The sequence below is a fragment of the Neomonachus schauinslandi genome, chromosome 3 (assembly GCF_002201575.2).
Source record: "Neomonachus schauinslandi chromosome 3, ASM220157v2, whole genome shotgun sequence".
Lineage (NCBI taxonomy): Eukaryota > Metazoa > Chordata > Mammalia > Carnivora > Phocidae > Neomonachus > Neomonachus schauinslandi.
The window spans coordinates 150340757-150368714 of record NC_058405.1 but is presented as its reverse complement, the minus strand read 5'-3'; the positions used below and the strand labels follow the sequence as shown (position 1 = coordinate 150368714).

At 44.1% G+C, this 27958-nt stretch overlaps 1 protein-coding gene across 2 annotated transcripts in view; it reads right to left on the bottom strand.

The window, feature by feature from the left end:
* Positions 1–27958, bottom strand: part of MYO1B (myosin IB) — a 181979-nt gene that overhangs the window by 134055 nt on the left and 19966 nt on the right. For both annotated transcript variants that reach the window (XM_021703211.1, XM_021703209.1), the window contains exon 2: positions 13666–13809. In XM_021703211.1, the coding sequence (XP_021558886.1) occupies positions 13666–13800 (135 nt within the window). In that variant the 5' untranslated portion in view covers positions 13801–13809. The remainder of the gene's footprint in view (positions 1–13665; positions 13810–27958) is intronic.

Sequence of the window (27958 nt, the reverse complement as noted above, 5' to 3'; positions counted from 1 at the left end):
GCAAGCATAACAATGAAGAGCTGTTTAGAGTAAGAGCCAGCAGCTCAGCTCAGCGGGCCCTGAGCGCTGCTTTATTACACGGCACCAACTCAGAGCACAGCATGACGATCAAAGGCCAAAATGAGAGACAGTGTTCTGGTTTTGATGACAAGGATATACACAATACATGTTGGAAAGATATCTAGCCAAAGAAACTTTTTTCAAGTTAAATAGTGAAGCACAGTTTGGATATTTTTCGAGTCTCAATTATGTGGAACTGTACGCACACTCGACTGCAATACTAAATGAACGAAACATTAGTGTCCATACGCAGGAAAGTCAGAAGAGATCTGTCATATCATAGTTCTTCCCCGGGGCAACATTAAGACCTTTAGAAGCTCTAAATTCTGAAAGTTTACATTTCAATTCCCCATATGAAACTGAAAATAAAACTATAACTAAACCATAAAATACACGTACGGAAATCTTACAATGACTTGTTTTCACCATCATGACTACTTTGACGCTGCTTTCAATATCAATTTCTTCCAAAATATATTTTTAAAGCCCCTGCTTTGCTGAGGCTCTAACCAGGCATCCCATCTGCCTATGTACCAGCTTCCTGATTTTCTTCAGAATGAATTTTAGTTATTTGTGTTACCATCTCCAGTTACTTAACAACTCATCCCCAAACCTATTAAAGTGCTCGCACAGGGGCGCCCGGGTGGCTCAGTTGGTTAAGCATCTGCCTTCAGCTCAGGTCGTGATCTCAGGGTGCTGGGATCGAGCCCCACGTCAGGCTCCCTGCTCGGTGGTGGGGGGAGGGTTCTGCTTCTCCTCCTCCTTCTCCCTCTGCCTCCTCCCCCCAACCATGCTTGCTCTTGCTCTCTCAAATAAATAAAATCTAAAAAAAAAAAAAAAGTGCTGGCATAAAACATGCACTTAAACACCTTTTTACTAAACTCTCCCTCAATCCCCATGAGATAGATATGAATTCTCCACCTTAATGTGCATAACAATGGAACACAAAGAAGTTAAGTGGTATGACCACATTATCTAACAGAAGTGCAATCAGGACAAGGAGCCAGGAGTCCACTCCTTTTTCATCAGAGCACACCATCCATGCTATTTTTTAGGCCTGTGAAGCTTGGGGAAAAAGTGGCCAAGCAGAATGCCTAATCACAGAAACTTGTGTTGTGCAACGCCTTCCAAGAGCATCTTCACCTTTGTATCACAGAGACCCACTCTGTTGGGCAGAAGCCTCCTATTTGACTCCCTGAGGAATGCTGAAACCCTCATGCCACCAGGGATAAACGAAAAAGGAGGAGGGGGGAGGAAAAGATGTAGTTACAGGAAAAATGTCTCATCTCAATAGAAAAGATTTTTTTTTGATGTTTATCCTAGTACACAAAGTGTGTGCCTCCATCATGAAGAAATCCAAGACCCATATAATAATCATCCTTGAATGTCAGAAATAAACCAGGAGAGTGGCAAGGCAACAGGAAATATTTCATGAAATGTCTTACTTAATGCTAACGATTTAGTCGAAAATGGCACCAAAGAAGTATTAAAGAATGTGTAGGATTCCTCCAAATCCCAGGATGCTAGCCGCGTTTCTCCAAGCCACTCTCGCCTGCACAGCAGTAACACTTCAAATCCAGCATGGATCAGGACACAGGTAAAAACACCTCTTCCCACGGCTACACAGCTGCACCAACTGCCTTGACAGAATTCAGGCTACAACCACTGAAGAAGCAAGCAACGCGGTTACTGAGAGCCTTCTTTACGCACAACATCATGTTAGGCACAGTGGGAACCACAAGACACTCCTATGGTCTGGGCTCCTGAGTGGCTTATACTAGAGCTTAGGAGGTGAGACGTCTATATCATCAAACGTAAATCTTAAAGAGTTGTCTAGCCACAAAAAGAGATGAAATAAGATTTAAGCGATTCCTGGTTAAATGAGTCATTCGTCCTCTTATTGCCTAGGTGAGTGCTTTGGGTCTACGTGAGGGAACGATCACTGTGAACTGCAGAGGTCCAAGAACAATCCAGAAAGTCAGAAGATGTGAGCAGGTCTAAAAGGATGGGCATGACTGACACAAAGTAATGTGCCCCCAAAGAGTGGCATAAGAGAATTCGGGTTTTAGGTAATAATTGAACTCCTCTTTTTTCCTTCAAAAAAAATTTTTTTAAGTATGAATTGCCAGAGACTCAAAACAGTTATCTGTATACGCCCAGGTCCACCACAGCATTGTTCCCCAAAGGTGGAAGCAGCCCAAGTGTCCACTGATGGAAGAATGGATAAACAACATGAGGTACAGAGATACAATGGAATATATTCAGTCTTATAAAGGAAGGAAATTCTGGCACATGCTCCAACATGGATTAAAACATAGAGGCACAAAGGCCTACCCACCCATATTTCAAAGACAAGAATGAGACAGCTTGCCTAGAGCAAAGACCTCCAGTGAGTAATAGCCCAGAAAATAAGACTGGGATCAAACTGCAGAGAGCCTCAAATGTCAGGGTGAGGAGACTGAGCTCCATCAAGTTTGAGAGCAGTTCTGAAGTAAGAGTCAGTGTGTGCTCTCTCGCTCTCTCCCTCTCTCTCAAATAAATAAATAAATCTTTAAAAATAGGCGTGCCTGGGTGGCTCAGTCGGTTAAGCATCTGACTCTTGGTTTTGCCTCCGGTCCTGATCTCAGGGTTGTGAGATCAAGCCCGGCATTAGGCTCCCCACTCAGTGGGGAATCTGCTTGGTATTCTCTCCTCTGCCACCCCCCACACCCCCGGCCTCACAAGCATGCACTCATGCTCTCTCTCAAATAAATAAATAAATCTTGGGCGCCTGGGTGGCTCAGTTGGTTAAGCGACTGCCTTCGGCTCAGGTCATGATCCTGGAGTCCCGGGATCGAGTCCCACATCGGGCTCCCGGCTCAGCGGGGAGCCTGCTTATCCCTCTGACCCTCCCCCCTCTCATGTGCTCTCTCTCTCTCATTCTCTGTGTCTCAAATAAATAAATAAAATCTTTTAATAAATAAATAAATAAATAAATAAATAAATAAATAAATAAATAAATAAATCTTAAAAAAAAAAAAGAGTCAGTGTGTGGAGTGAGGGGGTTAGATGCTGAAACAGACTGACTTGTTCTTGAGCTCTTCACTCAGATTCTATGTCATACAGAATTTAATGCTTCAAATGCATTTGAAATACTGTGTGAACCTTGGTTCCAAGTTATCTGGCGAAGTTTTTCAGTTTTGTGTGAACCTGGGTAATATACTTAACTTCTCCAAACCCGTTTCCTCATCTGAACAAGAAGGAGAACACTGGTTCCTCCGTCGTCTAATTCTGAGGATTAAATGGGATTCTGTGTTAAACTAGGAAACACAGCACCCGATGCACAGCAAGTGTCCCATAAATACTACCTATTGTGATCACGGAAACTCACAGTTTGGCTCTGTTGGAATCTGCTGGCCACTGTAAAATAACCAAGGCAGGACTTGAAAACCTATGACATTGCTCATATCTCAGCGAAATTCATCAAGGAGTCCCATAATGTGCAAGTCTTACAAAATGGTCTTTGTATACAGGGACTTGAAGAGTTTTCAGATGAGCACATGAGGTCTGTCTTAATGAAACTAACATTGAAAGCCTAGGAACCCAAGAAAATGATTACACAAGACAAGCTGGTGGAATCTTCAGAGACGACAACAGGCTATTCACTTCATGAGGAGGAATATACCCTCTTCTTGGGTCTCAGATCCTGGGAATTGGATCACAAGACATCAAGACATTATGTGCCACAGTGTTTTTAATTAGCCATTTGTAAGATTTCCCAGATTCCCTGGAAGAGGACTTTTGTCTTATTTGGTTTTTTAAAAACACAGTTTGGTCTAGCAAACACTCTGGTTGGTTTTTTAGACACAGTTCAAAATTGTGAAAAATGGCCCGAGTGAAAAAATTACAAATGTAAGGTCAATAACTGTGTAGCCTACTATCTGGGTCTTCTATCCAACATAGTGTCATTCACGTGTGTGCCTCATATACACAGTCTAAGAACATATTTGGGATTTTTTTGGTTTTTTTTTTTTAAAGATTTTATTTATTTGAGAGAGAGATCATGAGAAAGAGAGCACAATCAAGGGGCAGGGAAGAGGGAAAAGCAGGCTCTTTGCTGAGCAGGGAGCCCCACGTGGGGCTCGATCCCAGGACCTTGGGATCATGACCTGAGCTGAAGGCAGACGCTTAACCCACTGAACCGCCCAGGTGCCCCTAAGAACATATTTGTGATACGTAAGCAAAATATATATATAACTCATACTAATAATAGCCTATTTTCACAGAAGAAGAAACCTAAGGCATTTAAAGGTTTTTAAAACTTGCCCAAGGTTGGGGACTGGGTGGCTCAGGTGGTTAAGTGTCTGCCTTTGGCTCAGGTCATGAGCCCAGGGTCCTGGGATCCAGTCCTGTGTCGGGCTTCCTGCTCAGCAGGGAGTCTGCTTCTCCCTTTCCCTCTGCCTCTCTCTCTCTCTCAAATAAATAAGTGAAATCTTAAAAAAAAAAAAAAAAAGAGACTTGCCCAAGATCTCACCATTAGTGTCAGAGATAGTTTCAAGTCAAAGCTCTACACCAAAGTCTGTGACATTGGAACAGAGAAATGTGATTTGGGCAGACTCTTTCAGCTGCTCAGCACAGAGATGCTGTCAAGTTACATCAAGCGCTGAGTTTTACCGTACTAAGGAACACACCCAGGAACCCCTGGACAACCTATCAGCAAGCTGCAAGAAAAGCTGGGACCCAAGAGTGAGTATGGGTGCAGGGCGGCACTATGCCAAGCGGCGCGGGTTGGTGAAGGCTTCTGTCCGGTTCCACGATCAATGTGCTCATCCCCTGCTCATGTTTCTGCTGCTTCTGGGCCTGCCACTAACTGGTTTTCTCACTGTCTACTCCATAGCTGGTCTACTTCAAAGATGCTTTTTCATAGTTTCTGCTTGCAACATGGCCCATCATGGCCTCACTATATCATGACTGCCAGGATCTGCTTTCATTGATATTTTATTTTTTCTGTATTTCTCAATTCAAAGTTTGAGGAAAGAAATAAGCCCTGTTCATCTTTTTACCTCTGCTGTGCCATAAATCACTGGTCTTAGATCTGGAGCCCATACACAGGCCTGGGGTCACCCAAACCATGGCTGCCGAGGGAGGCCAGCAAGCTGGTCAGGCATGGTCACTGTCAGTCCAAGGCTTGACTAAACTACCATCTGTTCCTGTGTTATAATCCTCTGTTCCTGTGCTGCCAGTCATTTCAGACTATGCATTAAAGAACTATATATGAGTTCTATGCCACACGAAAATACTAGCTAAAAATATCATCTCAGGCAGCCTTTATTTTAGAGCAGGGTAACACAATACTATAATATCATTGTTGAGACAAACTCTATTATGAGACAACTATTTCCAAATATGTATCGTTCTCCAGACCTAATAAAACTCTCTTAGCTAAGGCACAGAGTGGTCCTGGTTACAGGTATACTACGAGCTGAAAACAGTATTTGTGGCTAATTAAAGTAGTAATACAACAAAAATGGAATCTGTTCAATGAATACCAAAGAGGGAGGGGGGTAGGGAAAAGAGGGAGGAAGAGAGTGGGAGACAGGGAGGGAACGAGAGTTGGGGGAGGGGAGAAAGACTGTAATTACAAGGAAATCTCAGTATCTGAAACCTTCAAGAAAACTCATTCTGGGTTTCCAAGGTTTTCAGATGGTCATGGCACCTGCCAGGTCCTCCACACCTACTATGTGCCAGGCACCAGGCAGAGGCCCCTTAATCTCCATCACGACTCAACAAGATAAACATCATGATACCTACTGTGTGGATGAGAAAACTGACTCTCAATTACTCACACTGGTCCCAGTGGTTGTGAGAGGCCAAGATTCAACCTTAGGTCTATGTGCCAAAGGCCTGTGCCTTTTCCAACATGCCACATTGTATGTCAGCCGCCAGCCCTCCAAAATGGAGTCTGAAAACTCTTTAGAAATTAGGACTGCCATTAACATAGATCTGTGGTATAGATGTCACACCAGAAATAGGTGCCTGGGGGTGGGGGTGGCTGAGCTGGTCATGCGACTTGGCCACATGCCCCTTGTGCTGATCTGCTCCCCCTCCTCTATTTTGTGCTCATAAAGGTGAAGGACCTCATGCAGCTCTCAATCTCCCACCATCCAGTGAACATGATAAAAACAGTCCCCTCCCAAGGTCTTCTCCCACCTTCCAGAGCGGGAGAGCATCATCCCAACAGTTGCTACCACTTTCCTTGGATCAGTGAGCTCCTATGCCTTTAGAACTGAACGCACTCGCTGTCGCACTAGATCATGTCACTGCACTGCTGAATGCTAACTCAACATGTGGCAGGAATGCTGACTATCATCTCAATTATGTGTCTGGATTGTTGAGACTGCCTCGTTCCAAATCTATACATTCTTCAATAGCACACTTAATTATTTTGAACAGCACACTGCAGACTGTAACTACTTGGACTTTAGTGGTATCACTGAATGCTCCGAGCAACCATGTACAGTCAACAGGACTAATATTAAAAGCATGAGCTCTGGAGCTGGACATCCTGGGTGTGAATCCCAGCTTTATCACCTACTTGCCATGTGACCTTGGACAAGTTAATTTGTCTTCCTAAGCCTCAGTTTCCTTATAGTAAAATGAAGGTAATTTAAAAACCTACAATGCGTAGAACTTTAGTAAAAATTAAATGAACAAATATATGTAAAGTGCTTAGAATAGCACACTGTAGGGGCACCTGGGTGGCTCAGTCGGTTAAGCATCTGCCTTCAGCTGAGGTCATGATCTCAGGGTCCTGGGATCGAGCCCTACATCGGGCTCCCTGCTCAGTGGGGAGTCTGCTTCTCTCTCTCCCTCTCCCTCTGTGTGTATGCTCTCTCTCACTCTCACTCTCTCAAATAAATAAATAAAATCTTAAAAAAAAAAAAAAGAATAGTACACAGTACCTATAAGGCTTAATAAATGTGAGTTGTTACCATTTACCATTTTACCAATAATAAAACAGTCTCCGGGAGTTAAGGCACTTGCCCTCGGTGTCACAGACAGTAAGTGGTAGAGTCAGGACTGGAGCTCTGGTCTCTGCTTCTAGTACCCACCACAGTGCCATCCAAATGTAACACCGCTGCAAGCCTGAGGTCAGGCCTTCATTTCCTCCAAATCAAACCTCAAATATGGCTTCGCCAAGAACATTTAAATTAATATATTATAAATACTATACAAATATTTCAAGTACTGCTGAGTGCCTGCATGATGAAATGAAGAAATAAAAGAAATTTTCCAGTCACCAAAGGTTTTAAGAGAGCTGAGGCAGGTTGAAACTGGGGAGTTGTCACCAAAAATGATTGTTTGGAAAAATATGATAAAACTGTCCAAGAGATACTGTGCTCAGAAATTAGACACAACATTTCTCGTTAGCCTTGTGATTGCTCTTTTTCACCAGCTTTATCTGGCCTTCTAATGCTGTCTCCATTCCAAACCCTAAAGCTACACTCTGGGAAACACATGCAATGTGTTCTTCACGTCTCCTGAAGGTCTACCTTTTCAGTGAGCCCAGGAGGCAGAGTCCGCTCATGGTGAACCACCTGTACACTACGAAGTCTAGCAGTCTCATGTTGCCAAGTCAGGGAATCCCTCCCTAAATGGTCTAGGTGGGATGAGCAAAGACAATAAAAATGGTTCTTTTTTCACTCAAACATTTATGGGTCTGGGTTCACTGGGTAAAGAGCCATCCTCTTCCTACTTCCAACTCTAGAAAAAAATTTGATTTGTTCATCAAGCTAACAGAATCTGGAAAATGACCCACCACTCTCTTAACTACTATTAACTTCTAGAAATGAGACTGGATAACTGGATAACTGAGAAAATCACATTTTTATGTTACACATTTCTCTACCATCTGAATTATTTTTTCCAAAAGCATAATTGTAATTTTTTTAAAAATGGACTTTTTAAAGCAAATTTTAAAAAGAAAAAAAGATCGGAGAACGTCCGGGTAGCAGGAATGACATTAAACTGGATGTCTGAACACCTGCCCGCTCTCAGCCAACATCCCCGTGAGCTTGGAAAAGGACCAAGCCTCCCGTGAGCCTGTAGACCTGGCTGGCACCCCAATGACAGACTGGTAAAACCCTGAGCAGAGGACTCAGGTCAGCCATGCCCCAACACCTGACCCACAGAAATAATGAGATAAGAAATGTAAGTTATTGGGGCGCCTGGGTGGCTCAGTCGTTAAGCGTCTGCCTTCAGCTCAGGTCATGATCCCAGGGCCCTGGGATCAAGCCCCGCATCGGGCTCCCTGCTCCGCGGGAAGCCTGCTTCTCCCTCTCCCACTCCCCCTGCTTGTGTTCCCTCTCTCTCTGTGTCTCTCTCTGTCAAATAAATAAATAAAATCTTTAAAAAAAAAAAAGAAATGTATGCTATTACAAGTTGTGAAGTTTGGGGGAAATCTGTCATGCAGCAATAAAAACTAGTAAGTCATTAACGCCAAATTCCCAGGAATATACTATACTCATAAGTTATATAACTGGAAAGTGTTTTTGAAACTTCAAATAATTATATAAATGTTAGCTAGTATTATTCATTTACTTTGCACTATTTTAAACCGAACAGATTGGGCACTTAGAGTTACGTAACTTTGATAACAGCATCTGATTTCATCCTTATGGGGATCCTAATTCTAGTACTAACTTCTAAAAATTAAGACAATTTTTACTAGACTTTCAAACCAGTCACTTATACATCTACAATTAGTTTAACTTAAGATCCTAAAATTGGACTAATTCAGCCCCCTCTGGATGATCCTCAACCTAACAATTCAGATAGAAAACAAACTGAATCGACTTGTCAGCACCAAAAATACTTCTTGTCAGAGAACAGACACCTTGGTGCTTTAGTTGCCAAATTTGCCCTGGTCCTTGCTCTCGCCTAAATTGTAGCTTTCCTGTTCCTGAACAGAACCACAGTCCTGACCAGCCACCCTGGAAACAGAATCGTGTCTGGGTGGGTCTCCTCCATGAAATCCTGCCACCATTCTGTCTGGCCAGGGGCGGGGGGGGCGGGGGGGGGCGGAAGAAGTTCTGACCAAGTGCTCAGTTATGTCACAACCAGCATTTCCCAACACTGACCCCACACAGACTGTGAGACCGAAAGGCACATCCTGCAACTTGTCCCAGCCAGAACTGCACTCTGCCAAGAGGGAAGAATAAAAGCCGAGTCTCTGACCCTGCCTGTTACCCCACTGGGCCAACATTCCCTCTCTCTACTCTCACCTGATCCTCCTCCACGTCCAACTGAACAGCTCTTACTGCAAAGATCACATGCACGTCTGGAACTGTCCCAGATTTAGGGACTCTGCCTAGCCACAAACAGGATGATGAACCAACTAGGGGCTTCGGTGCGCGAACCCCCTTCAAAGCAAAGAATGGATGTTGCTGGAGCATGCCCTTGAGTATCTTTCATCGAAGTATCTGATCCCATCTTTACGGGGATCCTGATTCCTAGTACTAACTTCTAAAAATTAAGACAATTTTTACTCAACTTTCAAAGCAGTCGCTCACAATTAAAATTGGTTTAACTTAAGATCCTAAAGTTGGACTAATTCAGCCCTCTATATCAGGGTGTCGCCCGATCTGACAATTCATATAGAAAACAAACTAAACGGGGGCGCCTGGGTGGCTCAGTCGTTAAACATCTGCCTTTGGCTCAGGTCATGATCCCAGGGTCCTGGGATCGAGCCCCGCATCAGGCTCCCTGCTCAGCGGGAAGCCTGCTTCTCCCTCTCCCACTCCCCATGCTTGTGTTCCTGCTCTCACTATCTCTCTCTCTGTCAAATAAATAAATAAAATCTTTAAAACAAATGTTTAAAAAAGAAAACAAATTAAATGTACCTGTCAGCACCAAAAATACGTATTAATCAAAGGGTTTGCAAGGAGCAGTATTAGACAAAAACAAACCCATATGCATTACAGAACAGAATAAAACTGAATTATTTTGGAAGCAAATATCTCAACAAAATTTCTCTGAAGTGGATGGACTTCAACTATGTTCCCAGAGTCCCTGAGGCACCTATTTATTTACTCTTTTCTGCCATTAGGAGTTCTTCAGTAGAAAGTGTGAGAAGAATGCCTTTGGGCGCCTAGAAGCCTGAAGCCTAGAACTCAAATGATATACGTATGCTTCCCATGGGGCATATTCTTTTGGTATCAACATCCACAAAGCCTCTTCATTACAAACTCCCTACCATACATGTGATAGATTTACAGCAGTGACCTCATCAGCATTAATTCCCCTTTCTTTCTCTCCTCTTCTTAACATGTTAATCAATATATCTGTTTGGTTATTCACCTACTTACATACAGCCCATCTACTCTGGAAAAAGCTGACCCTACCCCAATCTTAGGGGTGGACATCATTTTCTTAAGCCACCCAGTTCATTCTGGTCACCAGACCACAGACAGTGGTTCAGGAGTATGTGCGTAAATCAGCTGGTCTACCCAGAGCTTTTGGTTTATTATGACAGGATCACAAGGGATTCTACTTCCAAAGTCAGCTGCCAGGAGATCCAGAAAATCACTAACAGTTATGAATGCTCTAGAAAGTTGATAACTTATATCTAGAGGCCAAGCAGTCCCTTGTGAGAGCTCTGTGAAGGCAGGGACTATTTCTTATCTCCAGATACTGGGGGTATGGGGGCCAGTGGATAGATGGCAGGATGGAAGAAGAGGGTCCCCTGATCTTGAGCTGGTTCACAAAGGGGCTGCTAAGTCTGTAGGGATAGTCAGAGTTCAAAAGTCTGAACTAAGGTCCTTCCATTTGCTGGCCCCCTTATCAACCATGGCTTCTGCAGTCAAATGCTCTACCCCTGAGCTATACCCCCTCAACCATGGCTTCTGAACATACAAATGACTGTTCAGTTTTTTCATATGATGGGTCATTGTGGACCATCACCACTTTTACAGTATAAAACTATGAGACTACAAAAGAGATTTTTAAAAAAAAAAAACAAAACTGTACTTTCATTGTCTGGGAAACAATTTAAAAAAAGAATGAAGTACAAGATAGTGAAATATTACATGTCATATTAACTTGGCCTCTGGCATGAGGCTAAACAATTCTGCAGTGACATATGAACAAAAGCAAAGCAGGAATAGTATCAAAGTAAGAGCCAGAAACAGATTTCTCAAGGCTGGTGTACACGACATATGGGGTTGCAGAGGTGTGGTGATCAAATTTAGTGTATAGTATTTTTTTATTACCAAAAAAAATACATGCTTGACTTAATGAGTTCTATAACACAGAGATCTAAAAGGGTAACCCTTCCCTGTCCCCCATATCTCATCCCACCCTGCTGTGGTGCCCAAAGTTAGCATGGCTTTCTCTATGTGCGTACAAGTATACAAACACATGTGTGCATCCATAAACCCCCCAATAAAAAAAGAAGGATCATACTATACACAATTGCTCTATAACCTTTTTTTTTTCTGCTTAAAATAGAGAATGCCCAACCTTCCATTATGATGTATGTTTCATTATAAAATGAAGGCACATATCTCATGGAAATGATAGCCCTCACATACCTTGGAAAACAATTGATATGAATACCTGGAATCTGAAAGCCATTTTTCTGCTTTGGTTTTTGTAATGCCAGAAAGGGCATTCCTCAAATGGTTAGAAAATAAAATTAGGTAGGGCTGAAACCCAGACATTTCGTCTGCTGAAGACCCATGAACATTAACATTTGGCGTTTTGTTAAAAAGGGGATTGTTTTATCTTAGTGGGCATAAAAAATCAGGTATGTGAATGCATATAATGTGCTGCTCTCCATCCCATTTTCAATCTCGTTAAAAGTGATCTGTGCTTCTTCGAGCCAAAAAGAAAAATGATCGGCAGTGTTGCTTACGATAGAATTGATTCCTCCTATCTCCATCTCAAAGACCAATGTTTAAAAGTCTGTCTTTTATTCAGTATCAGACCATTTGAATGAAAGCCGCAGAGCTGTAAGGTTTCCCACCTGAAAGCTGAGCTGCTCCACTCTGCGGGAAGGTGACGCCGGCCTCCCGGCCAAACCACACGGTACCTCCTCCCTGCCCTACAGCAGCACGTTATACCTTTGCCATCTGAATCAACATTTCACATAACTACATCTCTGAACTTAGGATCTGGTTATAGCACTAACATTCCAAAAGCAGTATCCACATATCTCAAGTGGTTGTCAACCTCACCTACTTTAAGCAACACAAATCAAGAAAGATAAAAAGTTCAAGTCCCAGATGATGACTACCATTTCCTTAAGAACTGACTTATCCTGGGGCGCCTGGGTGGCTCAGTCGGTTAAGCGTCCAACTCTTGATTTTGGCTCGGGTCATGATCTCAGGGTCGTGAGATCGAGTCCCTCGTCAGGCTCCATGTTGTGTGTGGAGCCTCCCTAAGATTTTGTCTCTCCCTCTCCCTCTGCCCCTTCCCGCACAAAAAAAGAAATTAATTATCCAAAGTCATCCCTGAAACATAACTGGCTAACTGGAAAGGAAAACTGTATGTGGCATAAAATAATATGGCTTTGCATATCACTTTTTAAAATATATTCGTTCCACAAAAGTAATAATTGATCATACTCCTATCGGTTACAAGCTCTCTTTTTATTTATATTTCTTCTTACTCTTCCCACATTGACAGACAGAAAAATACGAAGCATGTCCCAATAATCCAATTCATCTCCAAACACAGATACACTATAAAAAGAGGGGGAAAGAACTCAGGAGCAAGGCAGAATCTAGTAAAACCACTTCCGTCCAATGCATCCTGTTTCCTTCTCAGCTGCTGGGACAGGGGATCAGCACCCCCCTTTTCTTGGTTTAGTTAACAACATAACTCTACCTGAAGAGATACAAACTTCTGGGCTTTATGCAAATTCCTAAAAAGCTGCATACGAATGTATTTTTTACTCATGTTTTAAATATATGTAAGGAACTCGGCAGCTAAACTAACAATATGAAATCCTTTATAAAGAATTTATACAACACAAACATTCTCCTATTATTATATATCTTCACATGTTTTCATTTTTGTATATGACACTATACTTCTGTGTAGTGGGACAGGACTATTCCCAAATCTCCAGGGAGCAACCATATATCCTTATCTGATAGTCTGCTTCTGTCTCTCTACTAACAACAAATGTCAACAAGTTTCATGTCTTTTTTGACAGTTCGCTGCCTTGCATTTTAATGAGTAGCTTCTCAGAGGTTAGAATGCTAATTTTATGAAGGCATCCAAGAAGATGCCTACGGATTTTACAACACCTCCTGAATATTTGTTCCTCAGAGATAGGAACTCAGTATTCCTCTTGCTTTCCAATGCCTCCAACATCCAGTATGATACTCTGCACACAGTCGGCCCTCCATAAACACCATATGGAAAACAGACTCACTTGACTCTGATCGATATTACTCATGAGCCAAATGAGTAAAACGAAACTCTTTCTGAGAGTATACACAAATACCCCTGGACTCTAATAAACAAATAGAAAGAAGAATTTTCTAGAGAAGAGAAGCCAGCTCTTGGCCACAAAATACAAAGCCTTAACCCCACAGATGACCTTCAGTGTATACTCACGTATATTTCATTATGGTCAAAGCGCTTCTTGAGGTTGTTGATGAAGGTCTCCTCGTTGAGAGGCTCTAAAAGAACCATATCTCCAACCCCAATCATATTGTCCAGAAGTGACGTTTTCACCTCCATTTTGGCCATTGTCTCTTCCTGTAAGAAAGAGGGGGGGCGAAGGGGAAAATGTAAATGGGCAAAATTATTTCAGATGGGTTCTTAGTACCACTGGAGAAATGAAACACCGGTAGTTTCAAATGGCGCTCATCTGCCTATCAAATGCCGAAACCTCCCCTCCAACCTACGTCAGAAGCCCCGGAGCTAGCCGCAGTCACTGCCAGCCCACTAGAAGCCCCATATGCTCGAACCTCCCTCCCAGTCCAGGCTAAGTCCATCTACAGAAGGAGCCACTAGAAAACCAGGCTCTCCGTTTTCTTCTTGTTTTTCTTAACTGAAGTATAGCTGACACACAATATTATATTAGTTTCAGGTGTACAACATAGTGATTCAACATGTACATACATTACAAAATGCTCACCACAGTAAGTGTTCTTACAGTATTATTATAAAGTTACTACGGTATTATTGATTACATTCCCTATGCTGTATTTCTCATCCCTGTGACTTTCTTTTGTAAGTGGAAGTTTGTGCCTCTTTAGACCATCCCCTCTCCCCAGCCAGAGGTTGCAAAACTCTAGCAAGAGAACCCAACCCACCCCTTTCCACCAGCCCTTGCATACCCATGTCAGACTTGAACCTGTAAGAAACTGCTTCCCCCAAGATGGCATCTCTCAGTACTTCATGATGAAATTCGGAATGTATTTTCCCAGGAAATAATGGTCTTAAGATGATACTAACATTTGAGTACTTGCTACATATCAGACACTGTATCAAGAACTTTACATGTATTCATTCATTTCATCGTCACAAAAACTCTATGAGGTAGATACTGGTATCATTATCCCCATTTTTAGATAAGGAAGCTCAGAGAGATAAGAAATTTTGCTTATGATTACTTAAGAGCGCATTACATTTTGTGTTAACTCAATCACCACTTCTAACACAACACCTACGGGGGGAAATTTCATTCCAGGCGTCAGCACTGACTCATAAAGGAACACAACCCCACTGTAAATCAGAGGTTGCCTATATAACCTGCCAAGACTGACCTCGATGTTCTTCATTCTCATCCCAACACACACACCACTACAACAGCAAAATCAAATCAACATCCAATGAATAGACCAGAAACACTAGTTTCCCCCCAGCTCAGTCTGCAAGCCTACCAAGCGGAACAAACAAACCTTTGCACACTACAAAGGCAGCATTCTTCCCGTTCCACTAATGTGAATGGTACCACCCAAAAGCAGAATGTTAAATCCCCATGCCTTCAAATCTGATCGCTGTCAAGAGCACTAGAATTCTGGGGCGCCTGGGTAGCTCAGTTGGTTGGGCGTCTGCCATCGGCTCAGGTCATGATGCCAGGGTCCTGGGATCAAGTCCTGCATCGGGCTCCCTGCTCCGTGGGGAAGCCTGCTTCTCCCTCTCCCACTCCCCCTGCTTGTGCGCTTTCTCTCTCTGACAAATAATTTTTTTTTTTTTTAAAAAGAGAGTACTACTGGGTATTTACCCCAAAGATACAAATGTAGTGATCCGAAGGGGTACGTGCACCCCAATGTTTTTGGCAGCAATGTCCACAATAGCCAAACTATGGAAAGAGCCAAGATGTCCATCGACAGATGAATGGGTAAAGAAGAAGTGGTATATATATACAATGGAATATTATGCAGCCATCAAAAGGAATGAGATCTTGCCCTTTGCAACGATGTGGATGGAACTGGAGGGTATTATGTTGAGTGAAATAAGTCAATCAGAGAAAGACATGTATCATATGATCTCACTGATATGAGGAATTCTTAATCTCAGGAAACAAACTGAGGGTTGCTGGAGTGGTGGGGGGTGGGAGGGATGGGGTGGCTGGGTGATGGACGTTGGGGAGGGTAAGTAATATGGTGAGCGCTGTGAATTGTGTAAGACTGATGAATCACAGACCTGTACCTCTGAAACAAATAATATATGTTAAAAAAAAAAAAAAGAAGAAGGGGTGCCTGGGTGGCTCAGTCAGTTAAGCGGCTGCCTTCGGCTCGGGTCATGATCCTGGAGTCCCGGGATCGAGTCCCGCATCGGGCTCCCTGCTCGGCGGGGAGTCTGCTTCTCCCTCTGACCCTCCTCCCTCTCATGCTCTCTGTCTCTCATTCTCTCTGTCTCAAATAAATAAATAAAATCTTTAAAAAAAAAAAAAAGAGAACTGAGAAAGGATGAGAATTATATGATTCTTTATTATTATGATGATTTATATGAACCCACAAACACATCCTTTATTTCTGACCTTATTAGAAAAAAAATTTTAAGTGTGCACTGAAAAGCCAAAAAAGAGAGACCAAAAGAAGCAGAGAGGAAAGACCTCTCATAAACAAAAACAACCCATTAAGGAAGTATTTAATATTCAAAAGAAGAAAAATGGAGTTAACTTTTTCGTTAATATATACTTCTTTTTTTCATGCCAACTACACCTAGAAAAATGGCCCTAGGTATCACTAAATGGTTTTAGTAGAATGATTCCATGCATTCTGAACTAGGCCATAGGCCAGACTCTGTTTTAAAACAAAATGGCTGGGAGAGGGGGCACCTGCCGCTCTCTGGAGAGGCAACGGAAGCAGGGAGAACATCTGGTCTCATGCCAAGTCCATGGAAAGACATGCACAGGAACAGGAACATGAGTGCCCAACCTTTGTCGCAATAAATTAACATTTAAATCAAATTTCAAGTTCTCAGACTCATGAAATGCCAAAAGCACTCTAGCTGTGATGCATTACATATAATTTGGCAGATGAGGGAAGAAGGTTTAGGGATTATGGGGGAAGTCAACCTGAGAAGGGTTTCAAAAATAACCACCTCGGGGCGCCTGGGTGGCTCAGTCGGTTAAGCGTCTGCCTTCGGCTCAGGTCATGATTCCGGGTTTGTTTTGTTTTGTCATTTTTAGCACCCAAGTACTTTGCTGGAGGAAACAGTAACGCCCACCCCCCCATTCTCAGGGTAAAAATGGACATGGAGAGAAACAGCATAGAGACACTTCCCTCGCATCCTACAAATGGACTGAGTCCCCTTACTGCGACTACTGGATCCAGCCTTAGTTTGGTTCAGAATCACTAACTCAAGATTTCCATAAACTATCAGAGGAAGTCACATGGGAGAATCCAATGAGCTCAAACGCAAAGCACTGAGGATATGTCTTATTTGACACATTTATGTCTATCTTCATCCTTCCCAAGACCCCCACAGAAACCCATGTTGTTCTGAGGAAGGCAATTTTATCCCATGTGCCAGTAATGTAGCAAATAATCGATCTAGACACATAGACAACCAACACATTACCATCTTCCAGCCACTGTCATCGATTCAGGGCTGGTTGAAAAACTGAGCCTCAGGCTTCTATCCACCTCTGGATGGCAAGATTTACAGATGTGATACGTGGAACCGACATGGTCATGTCTACTTCAACGGCGGGGGCGGGGGGGGTTGTCTGCAGAGGATGGCAACACATGGAGGAAAGCAGGGCAAAAAAACAAAAACAAAACTGAGAATTAGGCAGGAGTCCTAATGACATCACAAACCTCTAGATCAAGCTGCATTTGAAACCTGCTCCACAGCTCCTAACTCTACACACACGGAGGCCAATTAATTCTCCTTACTGTTTAAGCTGCTTGAATTGGATTTTCTATTATTTGCAACAGAAAACATCTTACCTAATAGAAGAAGCTGGTACAAGGAAGTGGAGTGTTAGAAGTAACACAGGAGCATGGACCGGCTGAGCTAAGGCCACAAGGGGGAGGGTGTGAGGACCTCCCATCTTGGATTGGCAAGATGATCACCTCTGATATGTGACAGTAAACAACTGATTAAAACCGTGGCTTCTCGTGCCTTACGTCTTGGACCTTGTACCTCCAACCCGACAGCATTTGCGAAAAATTCAGATGCTGGAGTATGTGTTGGCTACTTAAGGATCTACAAGAAAAAGACAGGCTTGTCGTGAAACTGGCCGGTGTGAAAACCAGAGCGGAGGGCGCCTGGGTGGCTCAGTTGGTTAAGCGACTGCCTTCGGCTCAGGTCATGATCCTGGAGTCCCGGGATCGAGTCCCACATCGGGCTCCCTGCTCGGCAGGGAGTCTGCTTCTCCCTCTGATCCTACCCCCTCTCATGTGCTTGCTCTCTCTCATTCTCTCTCTCTCAAATAAATAAAATCTTTTAAAAAAATAAATAAATAAAAAATTTTTTAAAATAAAAAAAAAAACCCAGAGCGGAGAACAGGCGGGGGGCTGCTAAATGGAGCCACTCTGGCTGGAGGTGGGGAATGCGGAGGAAAGCGACTTGTGCTAAGCACCACCTGTTCTGTCTCTATGGCCTGAGGCAGGGACAGCACTCCCACCATGAAGATGCAGCACACGAGAGGCATGACCCACTCTACGGCTTCGTCCACTTCCTAACTGTTCCTGGCGGATTCCATCAACCAAGAGCTAAGACACTGCAGCTCATCCATGGCTAGATCCCACTGCCAGGAAACAAGTTCTCAGACCAAGTTCTAGGTTCGGAACCTTGGGAGTTGGCAGTATCTCTAATGTTGGTTACTAGTCCATGGACGCAAGGACGCAAGGAAATCTTAAAAGCCAACACACTTTTGAGGGATCCATGCTGCCAAAGAAGTCTGGCTGACAGGACTTAACATGACTTGATCCGTAAGACAGTCAAGCCCAAGACCTCCAACCCCTAAGAACCACGACGACAAACCGCTACAATACTGCAGCCCCTGCCAAACCCATCTTGCCCAACACTCATCTCAAATGTGGCCACAGAAGACAGGGGACAAAGGAGAGCTTCTCAAAGAGCACAACCTCTGAAGAGGGCGTGGCTATGCTTCCAGCCATACAGGAAAGAGCTGCATCTTGTGGGCCAGGGCACGTTATTTTCATAACCATAAGTACGGTGAGAAAGGTGTATGTGAACACTGGGCAGCCAAAGGGGACAGCCACTGTAGACATTTGTCTTTCTTTTCAAAGGGACATTCTCCAGGACACAGTCCTACTCCTATTGGTACCTAATCTCCCTTTGAGGGAGTCCCCAGTTGGCTTATGATGACAAGTAATCTAGCGAGTAGTAGTACCGAGTTCCCACTGCAGAATTCACAGGAGGCAGATCTGCTCTCTCCACCCCAAGGCACAGAGCTTATGCACAGCCGATCACATCGTCCTGGGTTGGGAGTCCTAGGTGATGGTGAATGCTGGGGGTGACGGCTGGAGGGAATACTCATCACTCACCGTAGCAACAGCCACAGCTCGAAGCCCAGGGGTCCCTGCGCCAAGGCTTCTGCTATGGATCCTGCTGCCCAGCCCTCCAGCCCTTCTTTGGTTCCTGCCTATCTTCCAAGCCTGTATCCTTCCTGGTCTTCCAACCTCTCTGCAGTTTCGTGAGTCTCTACATCCTTTCTGCATTGCACACAATCAAGATCTCTAACTGACAGGAACACTTCGTACAGTACCCAACACACAGGATTATACCACTGTTACAGCTTCATTATTGTGTAAAACCTAACCTTTTTCCCCCAGCATTGGTGAAAGCAATCTACAAAATACAATCACGGGGGTAGCCTTTGGAACAACCCCAGAGGAGCCTGGAAGCAGGGTCTCTATCTAAGGGTGCTGATCTAGCCCAGCCACCAGCCCACCTACAGCTGCAGGAGGACTTCACGGCTGCCCCAGCTTTCCACCTGCTTGTCCAATCAAGAAAAACAAAATATATGATTGCAACTATTCTTTCCCTGACCTACTCTCATCTCATAAACTTCCAAAGTTACTACCTGTATTTCAGTGTATACCAATTCATTTACTGGCATCTTTCCCAGTGTAAAAATACCATTTAAAATATTGAAAGCATCATTTCAGAAATTCCTCAAAATCCAAAAGAAAATACAGCATAGACATCCTATAGCATCTTAAAATGGCCACCTGGAGCCTAATATTTAAATATACGTAGTCTACCCCAGTCACCAGCCCTAAATTCCAAGCCACCTGTAATGTTAATGTCATCTGTGTTTGGGAGTCAAGACCAGCATTCTCCGAGCCAACAGCCCTGCACACAGACACAGCCAGACCAGAGTGCTCATCCCTGTGAAATGCACGGTTATTCCATTCGATATCAAACAGCAACAGTGAAAAACTATTCCAAGTTAATAATTAATTAATTTAGTAACAACTGAATAACAACGAAGAAAAAATGCAGGATAAGCTAAAATAAAGCAACCAGTGGTCTCCCATGTTATTCAAAGTTCTTGGGGTAACACAGATGAGAACAAACACGTTTTTAAGTTGAAACAGTTTTATTGTAAAACTGGAAAGGACATTCACAGATCAGAACTGAGGATGCAATGATTAACAAGGATTAATATCAAGTCATTAGCATAATTTTAAAGTTGAGGGAACTTTTTTTTTTAAAGATTTTATTTATTTTGACAGAGAGACACACAGAGAGAGGGGAACACAAGCAGGGGGAGTGGGAGAGGGTGAAGTAGGCTCTGCGCCAAGCAGGGAACCCGATGCGGGGCTCGATCCCATGACCCTGGGATCATGACCTGAGCCGAAGGCAGATGCTTAAAGACTGAGCCACCCAGGCGCCCCAAGTTGAGGGAACTTTTAAAGCAAAGCCATAAAAACCACTTGCTAGAAAACTTAATGAAAGCAGACCTCTATTGCTTCGGCAACTGGAAATGAGGATGTTGAAAACACATCTACTGCAATGTCATTAGCAGTATACATCGGAGGCAACACCTTCGGGGAGTCTTCTTAGCATAATAACAATTGTTCATAACTGACTCTGGTTCCATTCCTGACCTCCTTGCGGGGGGGAGGGGGTCATAGATGCATGATGGCCCCTTTTCCGGAGAATCAGCTCTCTGGTGTCAGGAGTCACAGCTTATTCATCTTTATTTCCCCAAAGGCACAGTGCACTGCCTTAGCACATGGTAGGCATTCAGAGAAATACAAAGGGAAAACAAGTACGCAAATTTACGACTGACAACTGAATCATTCGATAATTCAAGTTCTTGCAGCCGCCATGGCTGGTCTGACCAGAAGGCAAAAAATGACTGCAGCTTCAAGCCACTTTGATCCATTCCTCTGAAAACATAATATTACCCACAAAGGACAGGAAACAGAATTGAGCCATTTGACTCCCAAAGAGATCACTAAAGCTTTTAAGAATAACATGAGAAGCACATTTAAGTAACCAAACTGGGCCAATGTGGCAAGATTTCATGAACAAAATAAATCTCAGCAAATCCTGGTGGCAAAACAAAGGCAAAAGAGGGGCCAGGTCTATAGGATGTTGTTCAGAACCTAATACAATGAGCTTAAATGACTAAGAAAAACTGGAATTTCCTTCCTCGATCTTTTAAAATAGTATGCATCTCCTCTCTGAGAGCAGTCAGATTAAATTTCCATGCAATTCAGCTCAACCACCACTTACAATATTGAACCCTGTTGGTCTCTGGTGTCGTGTTAAGTGCTCCGGACACGCTGCAGATCATCATGGCACCCCCCCACACCACCTCCTCCAGGACCCCACAGTCCAGTAAGAGTCAGGAAAAGAAAATAAACCACTTCTGAAATTTCAAATAACCTTTTAATGATTAGAAAGAACACATATTCACTATAGGAAAAAAAATTTAAAAATGTAGCTGAACAAAATAAAAGCCAAATTCAACACCCTCACATTTTAGTCTAAATCCTTTTGAATTCATTAGGATCCTGATGAAACCTGATTTTTATAACCAAAGAATTGGCCATCATTTCTGGTTTGATAAGTTTTGATATAAATTCTGATACATTTCTAAATTTTTTTTTTTTTAATTTGACAGAGAGAGACACAGCGAGAGAGGGAACACAAGCAGGGGCAGTGGGAGTGGGAGAGGGAGAAGCAGGTTCCACGCAGAGCAGGGAGCCCGATGTGGGACTCGATCCCAGGACCCTGGGATCATGACCTGAGCCGAAGGCAGTCGCTTAACTGACTGAGCCACCCAGGCGCCCCATTTCTAAATTTTGATATATGTTTGCCTCCAGGTAGGAATGTGAAAGAGATCTGGAAGACCTGTGAAACTTAATGAAGGTACACCAATAACACCCCCACTGTTTTTAAATTCAACCAAGTTGCCTGACCATCTGCCCCTTGATTCTTTACCTTCTCCCCTCCCTCAAATGAGCAACCCAGATTGTCAACAGCCTGCCCACCAACCATCTCTCCCACTTGGCTGAGTCTAACATCTCAACACATGTCCAAACCTTCTATCTCCTACCATCCTATAGCAAAATACCCCCCCCCAAAAAAACCAAAACCCTCTTATTCTCCCTAGATCCCACAAAGTCACAAGAGACCCAGTTTCTCACCCCCGGCCTCTCCCTGCCTGTTACCTTCTCCCCCCCAAAGCCAACCTGTCTCTCGATTACATCAGCGTCATCACTCGCAATCCTACCCCTTCCCCCCTCTTCCCCACTGTGACTGCCCTAGCCCGCCTTCATCTTTCCTCACTGGAAGGCAACAGCCTTCTCTGTGGTCTCTCTCTGTCTTGTCTTGCCACCACAGCCTCTGCCATCCCTCTCCTTCCCCCATGCATGGGCCACACTTCCCAAGTCGCCCCTCTAGATCACAACCTGATCAGGTAAGCCTTGCTTTAAAGCCTCCAATAGCTCTCAATAAGCCTATAAGCCAATATTCAAATTCCTCAGCAGACCCTGAAAATCATAAAACATGCAATCACCCTATGACCCAGCAATTCCATTCTGGGGTATAAAAGCAGGAATTCAAAAAGATATTTGCACACCCATATTCAAAGCAGCATCGTTCCCAACAGTCAAAAGGGGGAAGCCACCCAAATGTCCACCCACGGATGAACGGATAAACAAAATGTGGTGTGTGCATACAATGCAATAGTATTCAGGCTTAAAAAATCAGGAAATTCTGACACATGCCACCAAATGGATGCAACTGGACGACATCACACTAAGTGAAACAAGCCACTTGCCAAAGGGCAAACGCTTTATGAGTCCACTTACGTGAGGTACTAGAGTCACCAAATTCATAGAGACAGAAAGCAGAATGCTGGTCACCAGACAGAATGGGAAGCTGTAATTTAATGAGCACAGAGCTTCAGTTTGGGAAGACAAAAAAGTTCTGGAGAGGGACCGTGGTAATGGCTGCACAACAGGGTGAGGGCACTTCACATCCCAGAACCGTGCACTTAAAAAGGCTAAAATGTTGGGGCGCCTGGGGGGCTCAGTCGGTTAAGCGTCTGCCTTCGGCTCAGGCCATGATCCCAGGGTCCTGGGATCGAGCCCCGCATCTGGCTCCTTGCTCAGCAGGGAGCCTGCTTCTCCCTCTGCCTGCCGCTCCCCTGCTCATGCTCTCTCTCTCTCTCGCTCTCTCTCTGGCAAATAAATAATATCTTTAAAAAAAAAAAAAGGCTAAAATGCTAAGTTTTACGCTATCTACCTTTAAGCATACGCACAATAATTCCTTGCCAGAGATGGAGACTTCACAACCCGACTCTGGCCCTCCTCCCCAGTCTCACCTCTCCCCGGTGAGCCCCCCACCCAAGGCAACACACACAACACACACAGATGCCAGGCCCCCGATGGCTCCGTCAGCCAGGCCACTGCTAACGGCGCTGTGGCTATACACCAGCCCAAACAATGCTGGCTTCCAAGGTTCTCGAATGAGGACAGAGACTATCATCAGGTGGCTATGACAAAGTCAGCGTGGATCCAGAGGACGGGGTGTCCCGTTGAGGGGAGCCTCTGCCGGTCTCTGGACTTCCTCTGAAGCTAATCCGAGAAGAGGAATGACGTGGGTGCACAGAGAAGCAGCTTGGGACCACAGGGGACAGACAGAAAAGCTGCTTTGGGTCCTGAGAGTGGTTCTAGTAGTAGGCTCTCAAGAGGTTTAGCCAAGCTTCATGCCTTAAATAAATCCTCCCTGACCAAAACCAGAGCGAGTGGCCACTCCTCACCGGCAGCGTGTGCTGAGCAAGCCAAGAGATCCCCTGCACAGCGGTGCGTCTGCTGGTCTCCTCGTCCCTGGAGAAGGCCTGAGTGACCTCCCCCCGCCCCCACTGGCTGGCACATCAGAGACACATAGGCTGCTCTTCCTGCCAAGACTGTTTCTGTCAACTCTACCCTTCCCATCCAGCTCACAACAGACAGAGGATAATCAGAGAACTTCAACTGATACACAAAGAATGGAAAGACTCGGGATGGAAACCAACGGGCAAGACGGTTTCTCAGTATTTACCAACCTAAAGGGCAAGTGGTAGGACAATTTACTCAAGTAGCATGGTTTTCAAAGGAGAAGAGTTGGGGGGAGGGGCAGAGAACCACAGTGGGTGCTTTGCAGGGCTCCCCAGAGTAAATGAGAAGGTGGGCCCCAGCATGCAGGTATGAAAGGGCTCAGTGATGCTGATTTGCACTCCTATCAAACACTTCCTTAGGGAAATTCACAGAAGGTGTGTTGATTCACAGCATTTACTACATAAAATACCATTATCTGATTTCCCAATAATTTATTCTATGGTTAAAACCACTTCATCTTGAAGGTCCCCCCCCCCCACCATGGCTTTTTGTTATAAATATTTAATGGATTGCTGGTAGGTTGGTTTTGTTAGGATCTTGGATTAGGGAAGAAATAGGCCCAACTACTGGCAATTTCCATCCAGTAAGTTGTCTTGTGTTCAAACTCTGGGTAATACAAAGAACATTAAATTATCAGACAATGATAAAGTAGAATAGATTTGGACAGGGGCTGAAAACAAATAGCTAAAAGCATACAGAAGTCCATAAGCCAGGAAGCCAGACTCAGATCCTAAAAAGCTCTGTGAATGGGAGGGGCAATTAATTCAACATTCTGGTGATCTAAGAGTTAACACCCCTGGGTGGCTCAGATGGTTAAGCGTCTGCCTTCGGCTCGGGTCATGATCCCAGGGTCCTGGGATCGAGCCCCACAATGGGCTCCTGACTCAGCAGGGAGTCTGCTTCTTCCTCTCCCTCTGCCTCTCCCACTGCTCAGGCTCTCTCTCTCTCTCTCTCTCTCTCTGTATCTCTGTGTCTCAAATGAATAAATAAAATCTTTTTTAAAAAAAAAAAAAGGATGTGAAAGATAGCATAGAACTTTACAATTGTAAAGTGACTGGTTAAAAACAAAGTTTTTCCAACTGTGAAAACGGGGACTATATTATCTAGACTAATCAGAAGGATTTTTGAGTCAAACAGGACAGTGGCTACTATGGCAACATCGAAGGTTTGGGATTATAAGCTACAAACTCTCTCTTCTGATGTCTGAGCAAAATCTGTTAGGATGCCAGGCAAGCCCTTCTGTTAGAAGAGAGAGAAATGGACCCAGGAGGTATGGCACAACTGGTTTCTGGAAGAGGCAGGGCAAGGAGAAAGCGTTCCTGACTGCTCTGAGCGGTCTTTCACACCTATTACATTGCATGCACCCATCAACCTCATTCCCAAGTCAGCAAACTTTTCGCAACACACCCAGTTTTTTATTTTTTTTTATTTTTTTATTTTTTAATATTTTATTTATTTGACAGAGAGAGACACAGAGCGAGAGGGAACACAAGCAGGGGGAGCGGGAGAGGGAGAAGCAGGCTTCCCGCCGAGCAGGGAGCCCGACGCGGGGCTCGATCCCAGGACCCTGGGATCATGACCCGAGCTGAAGCCAGAAGCTTAACCAGCTGAGCCACCCAGGCACCCCAACACACCCAGTTTTTTAAAGAGAAGCTTCGCTTCCACACGGGGAAGAGTCATTTGCTACAGAAGTTTGGTAACAAGAGTTTACCATCACTGAGAATTCCCTTTTGACCTGCCCCAATATAGGACAGCACAGGCTTTGGATCACAGTCTTAAGCTCGAACCCAAGGGAATTAATTCATCTCTGGAATTTGAATTTCTGATCTAAAAGCTCAGGGATGACAACATCCATTCCCCAGGGTTCTGAGGCACGCTGGCTAAGAAAGCAAAGCCCCCAAGAGGGCAGGATCTCACTGGATGCTAGCTCCCTCCTTCCCCATGCCCATTTCTCCTGACCCTGAAGAGCTCACCTACCAGCATGTGCATCTGGCATGTGTATCCGAGGTCAAAAACCAAGAGAGTTGCCTCATTTGCAAAAGTCATCCCATGGGGTTCAATACCCTGAGGAGTAAAAGCAGCCAAAGTCACTGTCCCCAACATCATTTCCTGGAGGAAGCTCTGCAGAGTCATGGCAGGAACGATGCCAAAGGGCAAGGCAACATCGGAGAATGCCATCCACCACCAAAACTGGGTCCGAAAGCCACCCCCGCCCTCCCTCTCCACCCATCTCCCACCCCCAACTTGGCAGCCATCACCGGCCAAAATCCTAGAAGGTCTAGAATGGACATCAAGCAGTCTCTGGCTCTAGGGGGAACCTATGGCCATGCTATCTTACTCACACTGGGTCTGAGAAGAATTAATGAGCTAACGTCTGAAAAGTGCTCTGAGTTCCTCCGGGACAAGGTAGCCAAAAACCATAAACCTCTGTTACGGCCAGAAACACAAACTCAGCTGCACGTGCAGTGTGCTAATTATAACCCACAGACTTCTCAATGTGTTCCCTCAAGGTAGATAAAAAAATTCCAATAAGCCGAATGTGTTTAGATTGGCAAACCTGAGGCCCCAGGACCCCTAGGTGAATGTAAAAGTGCTCAAATTTAACTGACACACCCGACAGCTCAGACTTGTTCCTGGTCGGTGCACAGATACCAAGTGCGACCAATGAGTATTAAACTGAATACAGCCACCCAGGGAAAACCAACTTTCCTTCCAAATGAACTGGCTTATTAATCAGAGGGTCCAGATCCCATCCCATGTGCTAAGAGCCTCACCAAGTCCCTTGCCCCACTTCACCTCCTGACACTGCCTGTAGATTCGTTCTTTCTGTTCTCTTTATACTTGATCCTACCATCCCCTCACTCAAGGTACTCCCTTATAATTAAAAGACCAGTGCATTGCCCCTGGTGAGCACTCACAGAGGATTTCCTGTACCCGTCAGTTTGGGGAGTCCCTATGGATTGGTTTTTTTAAGACATCTGGCTGAACAAAGATGCTCACAAGAAAACAGCCCAGGGTACCCCAGAGCAGACTTAAAAAGGCACCTTCCCATCATTCAGGCTCTTTTAAGGGACAATAGAGGGAAATGTATTGAATTTAGTGCACTTGTTCTTTGGGGCAAGGAAGCAAGTCAGTCCTCAGGGAAACATCAGCTGTTGCTTTCTGCAAATCACAGAGGTTAGAATGACTACTAGAGTGGCTCCAGAAAAAACACCCAGAAGATCCAAGTCGTAGACTCAGCTCTGCAGCTGGCTCAGAGTGAGACCTTGGGCATACTGCCAATGCTGAGCCTCAGTTTCCCCACAAAGGGGGAATATATCATCTCCTAAGATCCTGTCCCAGTCTGTCATCACCGATTCAACAAAAAAATGCTCAAATCTGCAAAGACTGAGTTCCTTAATTTTTCGGTGAATATTCATCCTGTCTCTGGTTATAAAGAATGTTAAAGACCAAGAATGCCAGTCCACAAGAATCTTTCTCAGTGACATTTACTCAGAGGTTAAGGAAAGTAGCTCTTTATTCTGACCTCACCAGCAAAAAAATGTATTAAGGGTCTAACCATACACAGCACAGTAGGAAATGCACGGAGTCGACTGGATCTTCCTAACTACAGGCATCAAGGCATGAGTGAATGTGTTCTGTTTACAACTATATGGCTAGTTGCAAAATGGCACTGACTATTTTAGTGAGTTAATCTAGTTATGAAAGCAAAAAGGGGCCTAAAGATTACAAAATTAAGAAACCTATATAGTAAAAGGAGAAAAATATGCATCACTCAACACTGCATTTTGGTAATGTCTCTGTACTTGTGGTCAAGAAAAAGGTTTTTAGAATAATAAAAATTCAGAAACTTCCTCAAGCAGTGAATATTCACTGAAACAAAGTCTAATAAATCAACTATGTAATCAAAGGGAGAGATGTTTATACATTTACATTAGGATTTCATGAGTGTTTATTACTTGAGAATTGATCAAACAAAAACAGCTAAGATGTTTCCAAAAAAGACACTGATGATGTAAATTGAGAAAGCGGAACTACTTTGTCATTAAAAAAGAATTTTTAAAGAAAAGAGCTAA